This window comes from Macrobrachium rosenbergii, chromosome 55, assembly GCF_040412425.1.
Source record: "Macrobrachium rosenbergii isolate ZJJX-2024 chromosome 55, ASM4041242v1, whole genome shotgun sequence".
Taxonomy (NCBI): domain Eukaryota; kingdom Metazoa; phylum Arthropoda; class Malacostraca; order Decapoda; family Palaemonidae; genus Macrobrachium; species Macrobrachium rosenbergii.
Window position 1 is genome coordinate 81,052,964 of NC_089795.1, and position 20,350 is coordinate 81,073,313.

Sequence of the window (20,350 nt, forward strand, 5' to 3'; positions counted from 1 at the left end):
AGGAGTAGGAAGAAAGTTGGAATGTTAATAGGTTGGTAGTTGGCATTTTGACAGATGACTTTATGTATGTGGTGATGTCACTACATTTTACAGCTGACTGGCAGCAGCCTATAAAGTTGAGTTGTATTAGATTTTAAAGCTGAAGTAATGGCATAGAAAACAGTAAAACCACATTAACCATTTATTGCTAGTACAAAGTCTTTGTATTAAAGAAGTGTCCAGAAAAAACTGTACATATTTTTCATTCTATTGAATTACTGCATTGTAAACATTTGGTAACTGGAGTCAGGTTCTGAGAAATTTCTAACAGCAGGTACTAAGGAGAATTGAAGCTGATAGCCTATCCTAGAATTTCACTGTAGTAAAGCTGTATGATGTGTTCTGTTCTTAGCATCAAGAGACTTTTATTTGAGATAATGTGTGGTTAAGGTCTCTTCTTACGTATTTGAACTACGTAATATGTATTTTATTACATATGCTCTATACTTGCAGGTAAAATTGGCTGTACCAGGGCTTTTACGGTACATCAACTATTCACAGTCTGACCTATGGGCAGCAGGTGCCATTGCATATGAGATATATGGTTTAGAGAATCCATTTTTTCCATCTCAAAGAGGGACGAAGCAAAAATTGTTGGATTCAGCCTCTTACAGAGAGTCTCAGCTACCACGTCTTCCCAAGAGTGTTCCAACATCAGTAAAGCATTTGATCCATGATCTCTTGCGCCGAAATCCACGAAATGTAAGTCTCCTGGAGTTTTCAGGACTTTTCAGTTTTCTAATGTACTGTTATTTTAGCATGGATCACTAGGCAGTATGTTAATAGTGTGGAGTTATCTTTGTATTCTTGTTGGCATTTTTAACTGCACTTACATCTAGAATCTGGGAATAGCGCCCTATGTCTGGATAATGATTCAGGCAGTGTTATGGTTACAATAAATGAAGTTTTTATACAAAGCCATCCAATATAAACTCTCATGCCTTCTTTCCCTCCCTACTCACTGAAATGGAGAGTGGCACAGTAAAATAATGCGCTAAATAGGTACATCATGTAATAAATTTTTATCATTGTTAAACAAACAGACCACTAAGTCAAAATGCTCCTAATAAGGCTGGCACATGGGTGTAATGACAGAATGTAAATGCAATATTATCAATTAACTTACAGTTGTTTAAAAAAAATAGATTATTGGATAAACGGAAAACGATGCATATTCAGACAAAATTTCCATAATTGATTTATTTCCAAAATGTGACGTTCACTATTGGTTGAAATTTGAACATTCTCTCAAGATACCTATAACTGTTGATGTGGACTTACGGTGGTAACAGAATCGTTGTTAGGCAAGGAAAATTTGCCTTTTTTTGGGTGTTATGGCTGTAAATCCCATGCCTGACAAAGGTTGAGATCATTAGTGTACATTGCATTAATGTCTGGTATGTTCTGCTGCTTGTTGTTTATGATGTTCTGGGGTACACAAATAGTGTTTACATAAATATTTTAAAAGTGTGCAAAGTTCTTATCCTATGCTGTGGTTAAAAGGGGAGGTAGTTATTTTATTGGAGGAAATTTCATGTTTATATTTGTTGACTCATATAGTCTGTTGGCAGTAATTGGGAAAGGTGCAGTGTGTGTGTTTATAAATATATCTTTTTAATCAGAAAGATTTTCTTTGTAGATGAATTAGTTGTTTTTCTTGTGGTTTTCATCACTATGCAATGATGAGTTATAGGTGGTTCACCACTTTCAACTTGGGTAGAAGAGTTTGGGGGAAATTTATGGAATTTGATCTAGACTTTTCAGGTGTATGTAAGGCTGATGAACTGTATAATTGACATCCATAGCCTAGAATAGATATAATCTTGCTTTATACAACAGTGCCAAGGTTGTTCTGTCAACTCCCCAGTTTGTGAGATACTGTAATTTCTTTATTGAATTTAAATGCATTTTGCTTGTTTATAGGCTAAATGGGCTTTGCAGTTCAGATGTGTCAAAGATTAAGCCTAAGAACATTGCTGTTTGAATATTGGTATATGACGATTTCTAATCCTTTAGTCAGTCTCTTCATTTTCTTAACTATATTTTCATAGGACATAACTGCTGTGGTTTTTTGTGCAGAGAATTGGAAACCTACTATTGCATTGTTGATGATACATCCATCATGCTTATTTTTACACTGTAGTCATGGCAAAATTGTACATGTAAATGTTATTTTCCTTTTACTGTCTAAAGAAAACCTAACATCCCTCTTCTTTCTTTCTAGCGGCCAAGTGCAAATGTGGCTGCAACTTTATGTCAGCTAGTACTTTGGGCACCAAGCAAGTGGTTATGCAGACATGCTCTGACACTTCCTTCTCACTCTGAGGTAAGTATGGATGCATTGCTCTTAAAGTATTAACCTTGTATTTCATAAATATGGTAACTGATACCATTCAAAGTTAAGAACTTTGAAGGTAAGAAAAGCAGGCAAGTGATGCATCTTATTGTCCTACAGCTACCTGTCCAAATTGCTGAAGTACATTCAAGAGAAAGAGATATGATATTTGTACACTATAATAATTCATTATTGTTTTTCCTTTGGACTGAGGTTAGCTTGGCAACAAATGAGACTCCACCTCAGTAATGAAGGCCGAAAATGAGATACTGTAATGGTAATCATTGTTGGATTACCTTTGGCGTAACACTCTAAAAGCAAGATTTCCGAAATGTTTAGTAGGTGGTTTAGTTATCAGGTTGCGTGGAGATGAGATTCAGATATGATATTAGCTGAGCAACAGTTGGATAAGAGAGATAGTGGTCAGTTTCATTGGATTCATGTGCTGCATTTGACATGATACAAAACTGGCAATACTGTGTCTCTTCTATTTGTATTGTTGAACTAGTCAAAACGTGACCCATGCTACTCTGCCTCCAGAATCAGTAACCAGTCCTGGGGCGAATGAACAATTAGTAAGAAATTTGAACTATAAAGTCAGGCACTGGGGTAATTTCAGCCATTCATTGCTTTAGGATGGAGAAAATATTGACAATGCTGCAAACCAAGATGCCAGAAAATGTAAAATACTGCATCTCAAGTTATTGTATTAGGCAGAGAATCAAAGTGGTTTCTTGTATCAGGCAACTTTAATTACAGGCTGTAATTTTGTTTTGCTTTGGACACCAGCCACAAACTAAAATGTTACAAGCTAAAACAGTACAGTTTTTTGCCTTTGTCTTTAACACACTGAGTACTAATTAATAGGTTATCCTTTTTAGCTTTATTAATGGCTTTGCCAAGTGTATATATTTTTATTACTTTTCTTCTGTGGATTTCATTTTCAAACTGGTAAATATGTAATTGGTACTTCAGTCATTGCATTTCCATCATTGTAATACTCTGTTGGTCAAGACATAATTAAAACTTTAATCATGGCATTTCCATCACTGTCTGCAGTTCTCTTCGCTTTAAAGGGTACAGATCAGCTGTCATTTATTAGTGCTTTGACAACAATCTTTGCAAAACTTTCCGAGTAGTGGAACATGGTACGTGCTTTGTCCACTCTCAGTACTTTCATGCTACTATATTTCTTACTAGAGATGCTGATCCTATAGTGATAGTAATAAAGTTCCACTGAATAGCACAATGGTGCTGCTGTATCTCAGAATGGAATCGTATATATCTGCAGATTCCTTTGGTTGAAAGAGGAGTCCTAGTACAGATACTTTTACCAGGTTTAGGGTTAAAGTTGTATGTCAATTTTTGTCATGTTACCTGAGGAACATGGCCCATAGATACTTAATCACAGGAAGTCCAGTGTATTGTCTTGTTGTTAATGTACTTTGAAGTTTATTAATAGGTTGCTTAGGCAGACTGCCATCAAAACACTTGTGCTTTTAGCTAACTTGAGCAAAAGTAAGTTATCTTGTCAATCACATGGTTGAAAAAATTATGTACTAAATAAAGTCTTATATCCTGTCAGCATCCATTTTCAGTAATCATCGTTGTTTTTTGCCTTTGACAGTTGTTATATCTTGCCTTTCTGTTGTTACTTGAAAATATCAGAGAATTTTGAGTTTCCTTTCTTAGCAAGGTACAGATAAATAGGCATCTCCTTGTCTCTTATGCTATTGAGCTATTTGTGAAATATGACAATGGTTACCAAGTGGTACAATGGTTATTCAAGTAGGAACAATTGCTTTCTCTCTTCAATACATATACCATTCTTTTGTGTTACTAAAGGTGGTTTTACTAGACGTTGCAAATTTAAATTACCAAAGATTGAAAAATCCCATGACCATGGAGTTTCATATGCACAGTGAGGATATCAGTTTCCAAGATAGCTAACTCTGTTGGCTCGAGGTGAGTGAGCTGCCAGTTACGTTAGTTCAGTCACAATTCAAGTTTTTATTGTTGGTAAGGTGACAGCATTTGTATAATTATGCTGGTATATTTAACTGCCTACTTATTTTTTTGGTAAACCTGGACTTTAATTTAAACAAAATGTGATGTAAGCACACAGTCTAACTGAGCATTAGTTGAAATAAGAGTCAGGTTATTATTTATGTATTGTACAGCCATGCTCAGATGTGATGCAACATGATTCTTTTTGTATTGTCCAAAATCTCAGATGCAACAGAAAATGCTGTGTGGTAGCAAAGTAGTGGTAAACTTTATTATTCCAATGTGATGTATGTTGAAAAATATGTGAATTCACAGCCAGTAGCTTCCCTATGGATTAATAGATAGGATATCCTTTACCCCCTAATATCATTCATAATTTATGTGAAATTAATTAAATATATACTGTATACTTTTTTTTCCACTGCTTAGCTCAAACCACAGTTACAAGGTTGGCAATGCTGCCAAAGCCAACTCACTCAACTTTCTATAAGAAATAGCCATCATAACTACCTCTACAGCATATATCGATAGACCTAATAGGCTCAACAGTCTTAACAAAATTTTTGAAATAGAAATGTGGAGTACAAAAAACTCTTTGAAATTTGGAGTCTCAGGCTATGTTCAAAGTGCCCATATGCTGCACTGATGTATAGGCCCAATAAAAAAACCTAAGGCTTCTGAGACGCAATCTAATTTACAAGGATTTATTTCTAGACACCACCTGTTCTTGCAATGAATGACGATTCTTTAAATTGTATCCAAAAGATAGTTATTGATTTAAAGTTGTTAGTATTAACATCAAGCCCTATGCAACAGATTCTTTTTTAAACTTACAATGTTATTTTTTAAATGTCCAGCTTGAAGTGCGAGAATATGCAGGTAACTTCTTATGCTTTGCCACCACAAATTTTTAGTACAGAGATGTAAATGTTACGAGTAATGTGTTTTTAACAAGTAAAGAAATTTAATGAACCTAGGCCTAGGAACAAAACCTTGGTGTGGGATGACGTTGCGGTCTCGTGATGATGCTTAGTGGGTGAGCGGGTGGGTGTCCTTGGTTACGGCTTTGAAACGGCACACCCAATTTGGGAATTTGAGAATAGAGATCTATTGACTAAGGCCTGTGATAGTGGAATTCGCTCACCCCTAGTGTATACCGACACCGATTATAGGTGTTTGATCCGGGGTGGTAACCCTGGCATTCTAGATAGCTTTTTCTCTGGTATATGTAAAATACTTATACCTAGAGATGAGTGCTAAATGGAACCATTTCACTGGGTGACACAGGTCTTCCCCCAGAAATAGATTTTTCCTTTGTCAAAATCCCTTTTCTAAGGCGAATATTTGCTTGTCAACTATTATTTTTGAAGTACTTAAGAAGTATAACAAACAAATTTTATCTTTTTATGAAAATACAAATATTCCTATAACAAATATAGAATAAATATTTTAAAGATTTGTCCTGACACACTGTAGACCTATGTTCCAACTGGTTCATGTAGCTGGCCCCCTATTGGTTATGGCACAGGCCATGCCCACCCACTGATTTCGGTGGATGAGTTTTAGCTACAGTAATACTTTTGTATTTATTTATAGTATTTTCAGTATTGAGGAGTAAAAACTTCATGGTTTTGCATTAAAAGCCAATACCATAATGTTATGGTAAATTTTTTTTTTATTTTTCTTATTTTAACGTTTGAACCTAGGCTTGTTAAAGACATTTTTTTGTCGAACACTTTGGTGCCGAGTGAATGAAAGTTTTGGAAATGTTCCATTACAGTTTTTCTAAAATTTGGCTACATGTAATATTTCCTTACAGTTTTGGTATACAGACAGGTTTTACTCTTGTGAAACATATAGCCTTATTTTGTAAAATAATTGTGTTTTCGCATTGAAATAAAAGAATAATGTGCAGCATGTTAGGTTTTAGTTAAGTGAATTTTGAATGAAATCCTATGCAGCCATGTAGCATGACTTAGAGCACAGCTGTACAGTAAATTACACTGTATTGCATTTTTGTATATTTTAATGCATCAGATTTGGCAAATATAGTTCTTGCATGGGGACAAAGGCATGTAATGTTATTTGTTAAGATTAGCACAATATCTAATTTCTTACACTTTCCAGATAATGCAGTGGCTTCTGTGTCTTGCAACAAAGGTTCTTTGTGAAGCTCGGCTTTCACGTCCTCAGCACAAAGGAGGGAAAAAACATACTGAAGTGAAAAGAGGTAATGACAGGCAAGGAGGACAATTGGAGTATGAACTAGTATCAACGTTCCTGTCAAGAGTGCACTACATGGATATCATTCAGGCACTTAAATGGAATAGAGCATTTTGAGTGGCAAAACCTGTAGAAAATAATTATATTTTTTCTTAGACTTATGTAATGCATACTTTTTTTCAAATTAATAGCAACTTAAGTTTGCCTATAGATTAATAAGCACTAAATTGCAAACAAAGCATGTATGGAACATTATAAAAACAGTAAATTGATATTGTAATTGTTATAGTATCTGATGTCATCAGGTAAGCACAAAACTACAGCGTGCAGATACTGAAGAAGTCTAAAATCCTTAAAGGATTCTACTCAGATTGCTAAATTTTTCATTTCCATGGTTACCAGATGTAACCGTGGAAATGTAAACCCATTAGGATTATTTTCATTTTCTTATGTTCTGCCTGCTTTAAAATCTCAAACCCTGTAATCTGATTTTTATTTTATAGGTTTTGTTGCTTATAAGGTTCTTCATGTAAACAAAGTTTCTTTACCATTTTACAGCAAAGCCTACTTTAGTGTAGATGAAGTAGCGCTCTTGGCTAAGCTAGCTTGTAAGCAGTGTAAGTAGAATGCTTGAGAGATTAACTAAAAAATAATTGATTAAATTGTAAAAGTGCCTTTCCCTTTAGATTGCTTCTTTTGTAAAAAAAAAATATATAAAACACCCAAAAACACTAATGTCAAACAGGTCAATGTGAAATTGATCCGCAAATTGAAGACCAACAATATATTTAGAACACTGAAAAGCAAGTATCAGTTTTGCTTTTATATAAAAATATATATGAAAAGGTGAAACTATAGTGTATTAGTATTTAGTACTGAAATGCTTTCTTATGAAAGTCACAATTGAAGCAAGGTGCAAAAGTTCTAGTAGTACAAGAATATCTAGTATTGGACACCTTTATAAAGGAAAATTGGAGCACGAAATTTTTAATCGGTAAATTGCACCTTTCAAACCCCTCCTGTGATGGATACTTTATGTACAATGTGATAAAATATATGTATATTTCGGTAGTAATATACTGTATCAATAAACTTTTATATTATGATAGTTTCTCTCTTCCTAAAAAATACTTTTTGACTTAAAAACAGTAAATACAGGTTAAAATTACTTTACAGTATTAAAGAAACAGTTCCCCAGTTATGTATATGTAAATATATTTAAAGATAAAACTGTACAGAAAGCTTTCCAGAAACTATTCAATTCCCGTTTTCAGAGATTGAAGAGGGGAATCGAACAGTTAACAGAAAACTTCTGTACAGTTTACCTTTAAATATATATACATATAACTGTTAATTTGTTTCTCCATTTCAAGACTCATGCTACTATGAGTTTTTTTTAATTACTGGTAATCCTTAAACATTAAATTAACTGAATGGCTCCAAAAACATTACCTTACCTGTTTGGAGCAGATATTTAGACAAGAAATAACAGTGTAAACTAAGTTTGTGAATATTGCTAACATACACTTTCTTTGAATGATAATGGGCTTAAGTGTGTCTTAGCTTAAAAACCATCACTGTAATCATAATTTAAAGGAATGTGCTTCAAGAGGCAACACCTGCTGGAGTGAACCCTGTAGTAAATTCCTAATTTAACAAGCAAAATTAAACCTTACTTATTCAAAGGGACACATTACCCTTACACTGCATGAAGCCAGATCGGAAAGAACAAACTCATATATATGAGGGACTTATAAACTGCTTCTATTGGTCACTTTTTACCAGATATGTAGGTAATTGTAATAACCACAACACCTTAAACTCTTCACAGTAGTTCAAGATAGCTATTATTCAAATCCCTCAGTTTCATCAAAATAAGAAGACGTATACCTTTCATGCTTGCATAAACTTTGTCTGCATCCTTACTCTGCTTGCAAGCCCACACAATTCTTGAATAACAACAGTGTGCCTAAACAGCTAAGTCAGGTCGGAGATGACAAAATTAAACGTACAAGAGCTGGTTTTGTCGAAGGGCCTTTTCAAGCTTTAAAGAACTGGGTTTCTCTATTATAATGGGTACAATCTAATGCTCAAATTACATTTCAGTTTATTCATTTATTGGAAAGAGAACAATGTAAAGTGATGGAAATGCCGTACACATTTCACACCTCTAAAGAAAGATTGCTTTCTCTTGGTAGAGAAAAATAAAACGAAAAGAGTTGAATAAAAATAATGAAATGTGAATCACAACATTGCCAAGTTTATTCACAATATTGCTTTTATAGCAGTTAAATCACAGCCCCTGGTTACACTTGGGCAACCATTGCTCTCAGGCAAGTAAACAAATTTACTTGGATAGTTTGAAACTCATTCACATCTGAGTAAAGAGCACAGCAATTAAAGCATTTAATCTACATAAAAGAAAAAATAAAACATACTTATCTTAAATATTACCGCTTAAATCACAAACATTCCATTTCAGAAAAGTAGGTAATCACTGTACTAGTGTTTTACAAAACTGGACTGTATATGTCATTATCAAAATCACGAACCCCTGTACACTTTGACAAACTTTTATGCCTAAATTCTGATATACACAATTATTGGATAAAGCTCATATACTTACAAGAGACAGTCACTGACTTCAACCATTTTTTGTCTTTGTATCTTGACATAAAAAATATATATATACTAGAACTAGAGGTCATAGTGAAAAAACATGAAATACAATAATAGCCAAGCAAGTTTGTTGAGTGCACAAAGATATGCATCACATTACTATTTACTGTATTTTGGGATGAACGTACAGAAATATTTCTATGACATCAATAGCACAGGAATGAATGAAAAACTCAGGCAATAGTGATCCATGAAGATGCAAATTCTGTTTAATTAGCAAATCACAACCTGGTATAATGAATTAAGAAATTAAAAGGAAACAGTATGTTTCTCAATACAACAAACTTTGTAAGTAAAAGCAATCAGTGAACTTTTGCATCACAATACACTAACAAACTAAAATCTTTAGTGGTACCTTCAAAGATAACTACTGCCTCATTTCTTTGGCTCAGCAATACAAGTAAGCAAAGCTTTATCAACAAGGTAAACACCTTAATTTGTACATTTAGGCAATATGAGAAGTATATGCTATTTGCTACCTAGTACCTTCTGATTCAGGCTTTGAAATCTTAAAAAATCTGAAAATAACTATTTTCCTACAGAATGGCTGGACTATGCAGACATACTAAACCTAAATCAAGACTGCACATTATCAATCTGCAGGTATTAATCTATACAAACAATAGTTCCAAATTTTCTGAGAAAACATTCAATTTAGATTTTCTGATCCCCACTATTGGTTAATCCTTTGAGACTGTAATGAAAGCACGCAAAAACTTTTCAGAACACCATTCATAGTGATAAAAAGCTACAAAGCATAAATGTTACAGCATAAACTTCTTTACAGTGCTTTCCCTAGGCTAATAAACAAAATGATATAACAGATGCTACAATCAAAAAATGGTTTCATAAACACACAAAGGTTGAGAGTAGTTATATTTTATGTAAAGAACTACAGTACTCAAGCTCCTGTGTTCAATATGTAATATCCTACTGGGTAATATTTACATAAAATGCTGGTTCAGATTTCTTTAAATTTATAGAGTTTTTTTACTTTTTATTAAAACTATATGTACTTAGGGGAGTTGGAAGAATAAGACCGAAAGTCACTCCACCAAAAGCACACCAGTAAATCAAATGGTTGCAAAGTACTTGACAACACAGGCAAGATTGGATGGAAAGTAAGAGACAGAAAGTAATGAATATAGGATTTAAAAAGATGCTGCAACAAACTTTCATAATACCTAAGCAAGAATTAACCCAATTTAGGTCCAATTTTTGTTCATAATTAATAAGAGAATACAATGGACCTGCATCATGAGAGCAACCTTTTGATTTGATGATTTGGTTAAAGTAATTCATAAGCTCCTTGTAAGGAGCAATAACATTATTAACTAATAGCAACAACATTAATATACTGGTATTCTTATTTCCAAATACAGATCTTACAAGGAGAAACATTTCCTGCAAACATACAAGAAGCACACTGTCTTTATCTAACAACTAAGATAGCTGGCATAGAACCTGATATGGTACCAAGTGAATTTGCCAGAAATTTTAGTCAACAAATTAAGTACTGCCATGTAATTTGACCATTATGATTTTCTTGCTTTTCCAAAATGTTCACTGAAAAATATTACCTTATCCCAGGCTCTACTCTTGTATAAAATAAAAATACATACAAAAGACATCCCATTTTTTCCATAACAATGTTTATCCTTGAACTTTCATTATCTGACGTGGAAAATACTTGAGTAGCATCCTGTAAACCATTTTATACCTTACCTTATGCATATTCCAAAATATTTTAAAAATGAATTATCAGTTTCATAACTTGATTCTATCTGTGGCTTGAAATATGAAGGACAAGACAAGAGTGTGGCACTGTAAATAGAATATGCTCTATACCAACATTTATGCCAAAGAGATAGCACTTACTACAGCCATTCGGTTAGAGACAACGGCTCTGTTCAATCTTTTCTTCCTACTGTGTACAGAAAACTATAGTTACCATTATGAACTAGTCCTGCCATAGTAGTACTGGAAGCATTTCCAACATATTCAAGAGATATTCATAATATAATGAAAGAAAATGGACCCTTGGCTGTTTTACACTACAGCATCTACAATGACAAAGCACCCAAACCACACACTGAAAACTTTATTCATCTTGCATCAGCAAGCTTTTTCTCCTTATTTCCATGTATATCATCAGCATTGTGCACCTTTTACTTCAAATTATTCAAAAAGAAAGCTAGTGACAGAGTTAATACATTGAGCTTACCAGGACTTTCTACATGAACACACTTAACCTGCATTAATCAACAGGAAAGTTACCAAGATCTACAATTAACACAAATTATGGTAATACTATTCGGCAAAATAACTGCATAATGCTGCTTCATCTTCCGTGCAGGACTACATATTGGAAATATATAAAAATAAATGTTTAACTCAAAATCATAAACATGACAATAAAAAAAAACACAGATCACAAATAAAACAAGCACATTGTAAGACAAAACCTTATATATATTCTAACAAACATTAACATAGTCAAGTTGTGCAATGGATAGACTGATAAGCTAAATTTTTTTAGTCTATATTTCTTGCAAAAAATTCTCTGAATCATAAAAAATGTTAATATCAGGACAACAGTACAATACACTATACTGTTCATGGGTTTTGTCCCCATATATACATGACTTCATATCCAATTTCTCTTTAAGAAACCTGTTTATACAGAAAAAAAAAAGCTAAAGAGCCTACAACTTGAGAAAATTTCTATACCCCACTTCAAATGCAATGTACATCATAAGTGATCCATCTACATGACAATACATTTTTGCCTAATTATTTACAATAAAATCATTACAGTGCTCTACTTTCTCTAACAACTGCATATAGGAAAATAATGTGCTGATCCTTATTTTATTTCCAAGTATGAATACAAGAAGTTTGGGCTCTAAAATGGCAAAGCATAGAAATCTACACATGACTGCTCAGAAAAAGGCTCAAGTTCAGGGTTTGTGTGTCTATGAGTAAGAATACAGAAAAGAAATAACAAAAGTAAAAACCTAGAATAAGGCAGGTGTCACTGGCAGTCAGTTATATGACTGATCAAGAAAAATTTAACCTCACATTTAAACTTCAACACAGAGTTCAAGATATTTAAATGCTGTATGGAAGAAGACAATACAATAACCAAAAAACATGTACTATCCAAGCAATCATACAGACTGAATGGAAACACAAGTTTTTTATTCGGAGAAAATAGTTATATTGAACTTAAATGATTTAGCACTGCCAATCATCAAGTGCTTATTAGTGGAATAAGAGATTAACCTTGACTATGTACCACACCACAGACCCAATGTTATTCCTGTTAGTAAGTAAGAATTAAATTGGCCGAAAGGCCAAAAATGAGGAACACTGTATCTACTCTGTGTCTTCATTTATTGAATATTTTTACCACATGGAAAAAGAAAGAATAGAAACCTAAGTAACTGCAAGATTAAAAACTATTCACCTTGATAAAGCCTCCTCTATGAAGTCTATTAAGTATTCATAATATGAAATTACGTGAACTTGCATAAATTAGGATAAAATAATTAAGAGCATAAAATTTAAATTACTTCTAATGAGCTTTAATGAAACTTTGAGACTGATAATGTAACTCATTTCCAAAGTAAAAAGGCAACCTTTGCTTTGGATATCTCTTATTAACCTTTTTACTGGAAACAATATCAAATTTTATAAATTCCTGATTTTCATAACCTTGTGGAAAAAAAGATGGAATCCTCTGGCTTATAAACTTTTGGAACAGGAGGTCATAAAAACTTATGCTGCAATTTTAAATCCTCTTATAAAGAGTAGTCTTACTTGCAGACAAAAATGGCTACCCATTACCCAGTTTACAATTTCTAATCATGACCCAAATTTATAAAATACTTGCCTAGCATAAATCATGGTCTTTCTTTCCTATGCCACTACAAATTAAACAGTTACAAGATAACACTTTCCAAACGTGAACTAACTTAAAAAAAAGATATTACATTTATAATAGACAGCCAAAGGGACAAAAAATATGAATTGCTATTAAGTAAAAGCAACAATTACCAATCTATTAGATACTATAGAGTACAAATTGTATGATGTAATTTAGCATACAAAAGGAAAAGAATAAACTAATAATGATACAAAACAAACTATTAAAAAAAGGTTAAAGCCAAATATAATTTAGCCACCCTATGTATACAAAGTTCACCTTTTGAAATGTAAAACATTACCTACCAAAACACCCAACAGTTTTAAAGATGATGGACGGACGCTTGTAACAGATTGGCTGATTTATCGAGAGTTTGGTGCACAGGACCATTAGATTACATATATTCAGTGCACTTGAAAAAGACAACAGCAAGAAGATAGTGGACAGTTATGTAGAAATACAATTTTTGGAACCGGAAAAAAAGAAAGTTTCATGTTGAAAAGACAAACAGCACTGAAGTATTGACAATTACTTGCACATGCAATCCTACCACTATGCAACTTTAGGAAGCCAAAAGGGCATTTGCTAAAAGCCCTTCAGTTCTGACTTTGACTGTATCCTTGTGGTGAGATATAAAAATGGAAAAGAAATACCTAAGAAGCTACTAAGTTCTGCTGCAAGCATAGAATACTTAAACATTTTAGTCATATATCAAACTTTAAACTCTTTCCTGCCAGTTTGGTTTAAGCTAACATACAACTGGTCCACTTTTGCCCTATCAAAACAAGGCAAAACCTTACCATGTTTTAGGTGTAAGCAGAAATATTTCCCACATACAAAATGGAATGACAACAAAAAAAGCATGACTTGTAAAACCAAATTCCAAATATTACAGGAAAAATACTTCAGACTGGCAGGACATTCTTATAAATAAAAAAAAAATTGGATGAAGGAGCTGAATGAATACTACATCAAACATTTACACAATCCTCATACCATCAATAAAACTTCAAGAAATATTAAATAACCAATAGATTGCAAATGCACCTTAAAAGAATGAAAATTTAGACAGTGGATTTCAAGTAGTAGTAGTAGTAGTAGTAGTAGTAGTAGTAGTAGTAGTAGTAGTAGAATTGAAAGTTACTGAGACTACAATGAAATGTTGATACATAATCTATCATATTTACAGCTATTCTGGTTTTACATAATGCATTACAAAGAGACGTATTACCTTGTATATAAAGACAAGATATGTAATATCAACTATTTACAAGTTATGTGAATGTATATCAAAAGCTTTTATTACTATTGATGCTAAATGGCGGAATTCAAGTTCTGCAGGAACTCAAAATACGTTTCAATAAACAGCATTCCATTAATTAGTTCAAAATATAAAGATATGCACAGTGAAAGAAATGAAATATATTTCATGATTTCAAGGTAGAAAAACTGTTACCTTGAGAAAAAAACCTAAAAATTAAAATTAACTATGAGACATGCAGGTAGTTGGTAAACTCTTTGCCAACACTTAAAATACCCACTTCAAAATGCCTTATCCCTTCAATTAAAGTTATATGTGCTAAATATCACTTATGTAACAAAAGATAGAAAATTACTACGGTATAAGCTCATTTTAACTTGGGCCAATGCCCTGGACGAAGCACATGTACTACTTCCACTACAAATAACATGGCTTATCACTCAGAATGGTCAATCCATAACAAAGGTTATACACTTTCAAAGATCTAAACAATTTGAACTGCAGGCAATTAATGTTACTAACTACTACTAAACTGTATACTCGATACTCGGTGCAACCAAACCTATACGCTAAATTTCTTTTCATCAAGACCTAAGCAATAAAGTGCACATGTTTGGAAGAGTTGCTAAAAAAAAAAATCATGAGACATTTTCCTTCTATTACAGAATAATTAATGGTTTTGATAATTAATCAACTCCACATTAAGACTGTAAGTTTCAAGGGAAATAAAAAAAAGTGACCCTTACCAATTCTTTCAGGCGAGTTACTCAAAGAGCCCACAGAACAAAGTGTAAAAAGGAAAAGTACCTTCCCAGAAAATATGAGGTCTACATACAGTGTGGGGTTAAGTGACAAATTAACTTTTCCTTGTATCATGTAACAACTGCATCCAAGATTTACAGCATATAGATTATAACAATCACACAAGGTCTAAGCCAACTTCTACCACTCTCTTACTTTTCAGCAACCGATTGTTGAAACTCAATTTGATCTACACTTATTTTTCTTTGGTTGTTACATTTGCTTAATTACAGCTTAACTGTGCTCTCTACTGCCAATAATGTAAAATTCCCTTTTTTTATCATTTTACATGACTACTTTTTGGATAATGTCATATGTTGGCATTTTTACTCGGCTCTAATCATTGGGGAGATAGGAGTTTCTGTAGTTGCCCAAGTCAACTTCAAAATAATACATAAATTAAAATATGATCCAGTTCCATAATTCCAATTTTTATGGGTTATTTCTAAAACTATTTAAAAATAATGCTACCAATACAACAAAAATTATGGGCTACATTGTATTTTCTAAGAATCATTATCACTGTAAAAATCCTACTCAGAAACACAAAATAAAAAGCAACATCACTGTCCAGGCAATGTGAAAGTCTTCCGTAAAGAAATAACACTTTTTAACTCAGACGTAAATAGCATTCAAACAGCATCAGGAATTAACTGGAACACAATTAAACCCTTTACCTAACAAAATGTTTAATTCTCAAAACTTTGTATCTTTCTTTGGACTAAGAGGGAGTGGTCTCATAATTATGGGCTGAACTTCCTAAGCTTATGAGTTTTTGAAATTTCTCCCCACCTGCCTTCTTCACCTTGATTTCCTTTGGAGGCTGTGTAAATGTGAACAAATTTCCTGTATAACTTTTAGCACTATTCTCTTCCAATCATGGACACTTCAACAGCTTTAAGATCTCCAGTTCATTTGTTTACAATGCCATATAAACTGTACAGTAATCATTATATAAATGAGCCTTACATTTATGTAAATAAAAATACTGGTACCATAACAACTTACTTTGCTAAATTAAAGCAGGTGTCCTTTAATAACATGCATCAGTTTGTAGTGAAGAGAAGCCCCATGAATTTTTGGATTGCAATGCACACTGGGAATGTACATCAACATGTTTTCAATATTCTCAATTTTGGTTTAGAAAATACTAATAGTCCCCTACATGTCCAACTTACAAGTGAAAAAATTAAAGAAACTTAAACTTTGAAATACATACACAATGGTCTTTTACTAATATAACATAGATTCAAACATTACTAAGCAACAAAGTAATTCAACCTCAGTGTATAGAAATGCTAAGCTTTATATACTTCTAAGTACAAATGCAAAATTGACAACAATTTTGTAAGCCAGCATGATCAGTTCACGCCAGTAACTATGCATATGTATTATGCAGACACTACAAGTTCTTTCTAGTTATTATATACAAAGATGAAAAGTAATGTCATATATGGGAAAAATTATCTACATACATACTTAGTACTTTTAACATTAATATGAATCTGAACTACTGTATTCGACCCTTAACTATTCTTATTAGTTTATTTCTATTTTCCTTGACATTATGATTTGTTGAACAAGAATAAACTTTAGCACAACTTACCTTAGACATTATTTCCCAAAAAACTGAAGCACCCAAAATATCCATTGAAAAAAGCCTTATCTATCTTTTACTTTAGCAAAACTTAAAACAAATGAGCACAAACATTTGCAAAACTTTTTTGTTATGCATGGATGTTAATATTCAAGCACTACAAACAACGAAAAACGAGCATAAGCCACACACGCTAGCAAAAATCTTAAACAACGAACAGTATTCATTTAATGTTTTTTCAAATGTATCCCTTCCACTGGATACATTTAAGCTGATCATGGTACACTTTACTGATATTCCAAATAATGTATTAGTGCCAATCAACTTGGAGTATTTTCAAGAGAGTAATCTTGATATATTTGATCAGTGGCCTTGTATACTATTTAACAAATTTTTCTATTAATATGACCGGAAATATACAAATATGGGGCTGAATTCAAATACTCAGAAAAAAGTTATATTACCTCTGAGTGCCATATGCAGAAGAAAATATTACATATTGTAAACCAAATGAACCTCTCAATTTTTATATGATAAAGTTATTCACACTTCAACAATTTAGGTAGGTGCAGTATTCAACTACCTGACTGACATCACAATTAATTTTAATGGCATTATTACCACCTACCTTTGGCAAGAATGAACTTAGGATATCAACAATTCAATTATATGAACAAATAGAGCACTTGCACAAGCACATATAAAATAAGTATAACTATTTTGTGTCTTCTCTTCAATCAGATACCATCTGAGTGTTATCTAACAGCATACTTTAACTACAGCTAAAAGTAATATAACTGTGTACGTATATTAACATTTTGGGTACCCAAAGATTGATATAGCTTAAAACACTCAAAAGTCATACCAAGAAAACTGTAAGGAATACAGTATCGAGGCCGAGGAACAGTGAAAACAAAGTCAAGTACCAGTAGCTACCAATCACCTAGTAAGAAAAATATCTTCAGTATATTGATTTAGACGGAAACATTCACTTCTTTCTTGAGCTAAGGTAAATTAAGAGGTTTGTATACACATTTAACTTAAAATTTTTCATGTTTTCAAGATATGCAATTTTCTGAATGTGATTAACTACTGTACTCTTAAAATACTTCTCAACACCACAAACAACCTTAAATTAAATACAGTAAGGCTCATACTCTAGCTACCATATGAATTAATTGAAACACGTCTGAAACATGACCTGCATGAAAACCAAGTGTGGATTCTATCAAAATAAAAAAATTTACATATACTACATGTTCACTAAGAGAAAAAGGTTACTTGAACTACCTTCACAGCTCTGAATGTAAATGCTTAAAATTGAGATTCACATCTCATACATATAAATAAAAGAAATGACAAACTTACAATAAGTCATGGGCTTTGATGACTGACCAATGAAGTTGTGAGATTATGTACAAAATGGGATTCATGTGCAGTGCATTCAATAATAGCGTTACTTCACAAGTAAGAACCCTCTGACATTTGCAATAAACTTTTCAAAATTATCTCTGAACTTGATGCGGTTGATTCGATCAGCAGATAATTCAACATTGGTGGTCAGCTGAGTAAATGACTCAGCTAATCGTTGACCAATTGTTTGATCTGTCTGACTCTGAAGCAATGCCTGCACTAGTTCTTGATATTCAACCTGCAACAACAAGTAATTCATGTAACTATATGCCTGTCTATATATCAATACTGGTATAAAATTACTAACCTAAGATCTGCGTGGTATGTGACTACCCAAACTTCATAGTATGATTTGTTAGCACACACTTTCCTTTACTTGATACAGTCCCTATTGTACTAACTTGAAAATATTTGAATGAACAAAAGTCCAATGTCCAATAAAATGACACTTCTCATACCTCTTTGAGAACCCTTTGGAACTGAAAGTGTCCTAAGCTCCCAAATTCAAGAGTTTTCTATTATCATGCTGTGCCATTCACTTCATTCTTACGTAATTTTATTGTGCATATTTACATTCAGTAGTATTCTGAAGTACTAGTTCTGTTCTAAAGCTTAAACTTTAGTTTGTTATAAAGTGCAGTCCAGCACTGTAGTTAGCTTACAGCATATAGCACAGAATGATAATAAAGTTTTCTTATTAAGACAATTTGGTCTTTGTATTAGAAATAATTTTATAAAATAAACTAAACTCTGTTATCTTCTTTGGAAAAGTGGCAATGAAATACAGGAAATATAAGTTTACAGTATATCTCCCGAAACAGCCAGTCACTGTCTTTCACCAGCGGACGATCTTCCTCCCCAAAATCCTCAACCCCTAGCATTTACACATATATTTGTACAGAAATAATGCTTTTGAGTGTTATTGTATTTTTTATTGATTTTGGATGCATTTTAACAAACAACTTTTTTTTTTATTTCCCTTGTTTTCCATCAACTTATCTCATACTTCACTGTTACTGAGCCATTCAGAATATGCACATCTTCCTATTTGTACAGACAACCAACAAATGAGAGGTTTTCAACTGTTTTCTGTCAGTCAACCTTGTTGTTTACCATTTTTCACTATCAACATGCACTCCTTTCTCATATATGTAAAAAAATTCTTTGTAAATTACCGGAAAGTCAGAAAAAATTCTTGTAAGAATGTCACTGCTTTTCTGAAATTGATTTTGGGTGTATTTTAACAACAAACAACGAAGTTAAAATTAACAAAAAAATTATTTTCACAAAGCATGCAATCCAGCATGTCACTAAGGGGCACACAAACATTCATGTTTGTTGCTGTGTAGTAATTCTTGCCAATGCTTAGTCTTTAAATAAGAGTTGCATCACTCAGTGTATTTTAATTTGCAAAGTTGACAGGAATGGTTGCCTTGTAAACAGTACTTTGGCTTTTACTTTCCCCTCATTTGTGCTAACCTTCGGGGAATAATGTTACCTTAATCACACATCAATGGTTTCATTTAGCAGAAAAGATTCAATTTCTTTTGGGTTCCCTTTGCATGCACCCTCATGTTTGGTACTTCTGGCCTCTTGCTCTTCAGAAGTGGAGTGGTGTAATCTTTGTCTTTCAAGTCTTGACCCTTCATTCACATGTTGCCTCCTTAGAATCTTCTTGTCATTGGTAGGAAGGCAGGGAAGGATTTTCTGGTTTCTTACAGTGGCAATGTGTTTACTCCATAACATATTAGGCCAGCAATCAATCTCCAAACTGAACAACCTTGAAACTACTGGATGCATTTCACCTTTCAACATAGTTTTTTCCCTTTCAAGCCAGTAGGCATTCTGTCAAGACACGCTTGGCATCCAGGTTACCTCTTCTCTCTCTTTGCTCTCTGGAACTTTGCAACTGGGCACTCCTCCTGCTCCATCTACGGTCTAGCAGCTAGTGACCGTAATTACTGCTTCTTTGATGTGTTTTGAGGCCCCATAACTGGATTTTCAATGTCTGCCACTTCTCCTGCTTCCATCTTCACAAGTCCTTAAGCCCAATGGGCATTAATGATT

The 20,350-nt window shown here is 33.1% G+C and overlaps 2 protein-coding genes across 4 annotated transcripts in view; one reads left to right on the forward strand and one right to left on the reverse strand.

Moving 5' to 3' along the window:
* Pink1 (PTEN-induced putative kinase 1) overlaps nt 1-7,708 on the forward strand; it is a 50,834-nt gene extending 43,126 nt beyond the window's left edge. For all 3 annotated transcript variants that reach the window (XM_067099098.1, XM_067099100.1, XM_067099099.1), the window contains 3 exons: nt 493-741; nt 2,264-2,365; nt 6,509-7,708. In XM_067099098.1, the coding sequence (XP_066955199.1) occupies nt 493-741; nt 2,264-2,365; nt 6,509-6,721 (564 nt within the window). In that variant the 3' untranslated portion in view covers nt 6,722-7,708. The remainder of the gene's footprint in view (nt 1-492; nt 742-2,263; nt 2,366-6,508) is intronic.
* A 7,862-nt stretch (nt 7,709-15,570) lies between these two features.
* The window catches only part of LOC136835510 (exportin-4-like), a 37,340-nt gene continuing 32,560 nt past the window's right edge, over nt 15,571-20,350 (reverse strand). The window contains 1 exon segment of the mRNA XM_067099101.1: nt 15,571-18,521. Within this exon segment, the coding sequence (XP_066955202.1) occupies nt 18,327-18,521 (195 nt within the window). The 3' untranslated portion in view covers nt 15,571-18,326.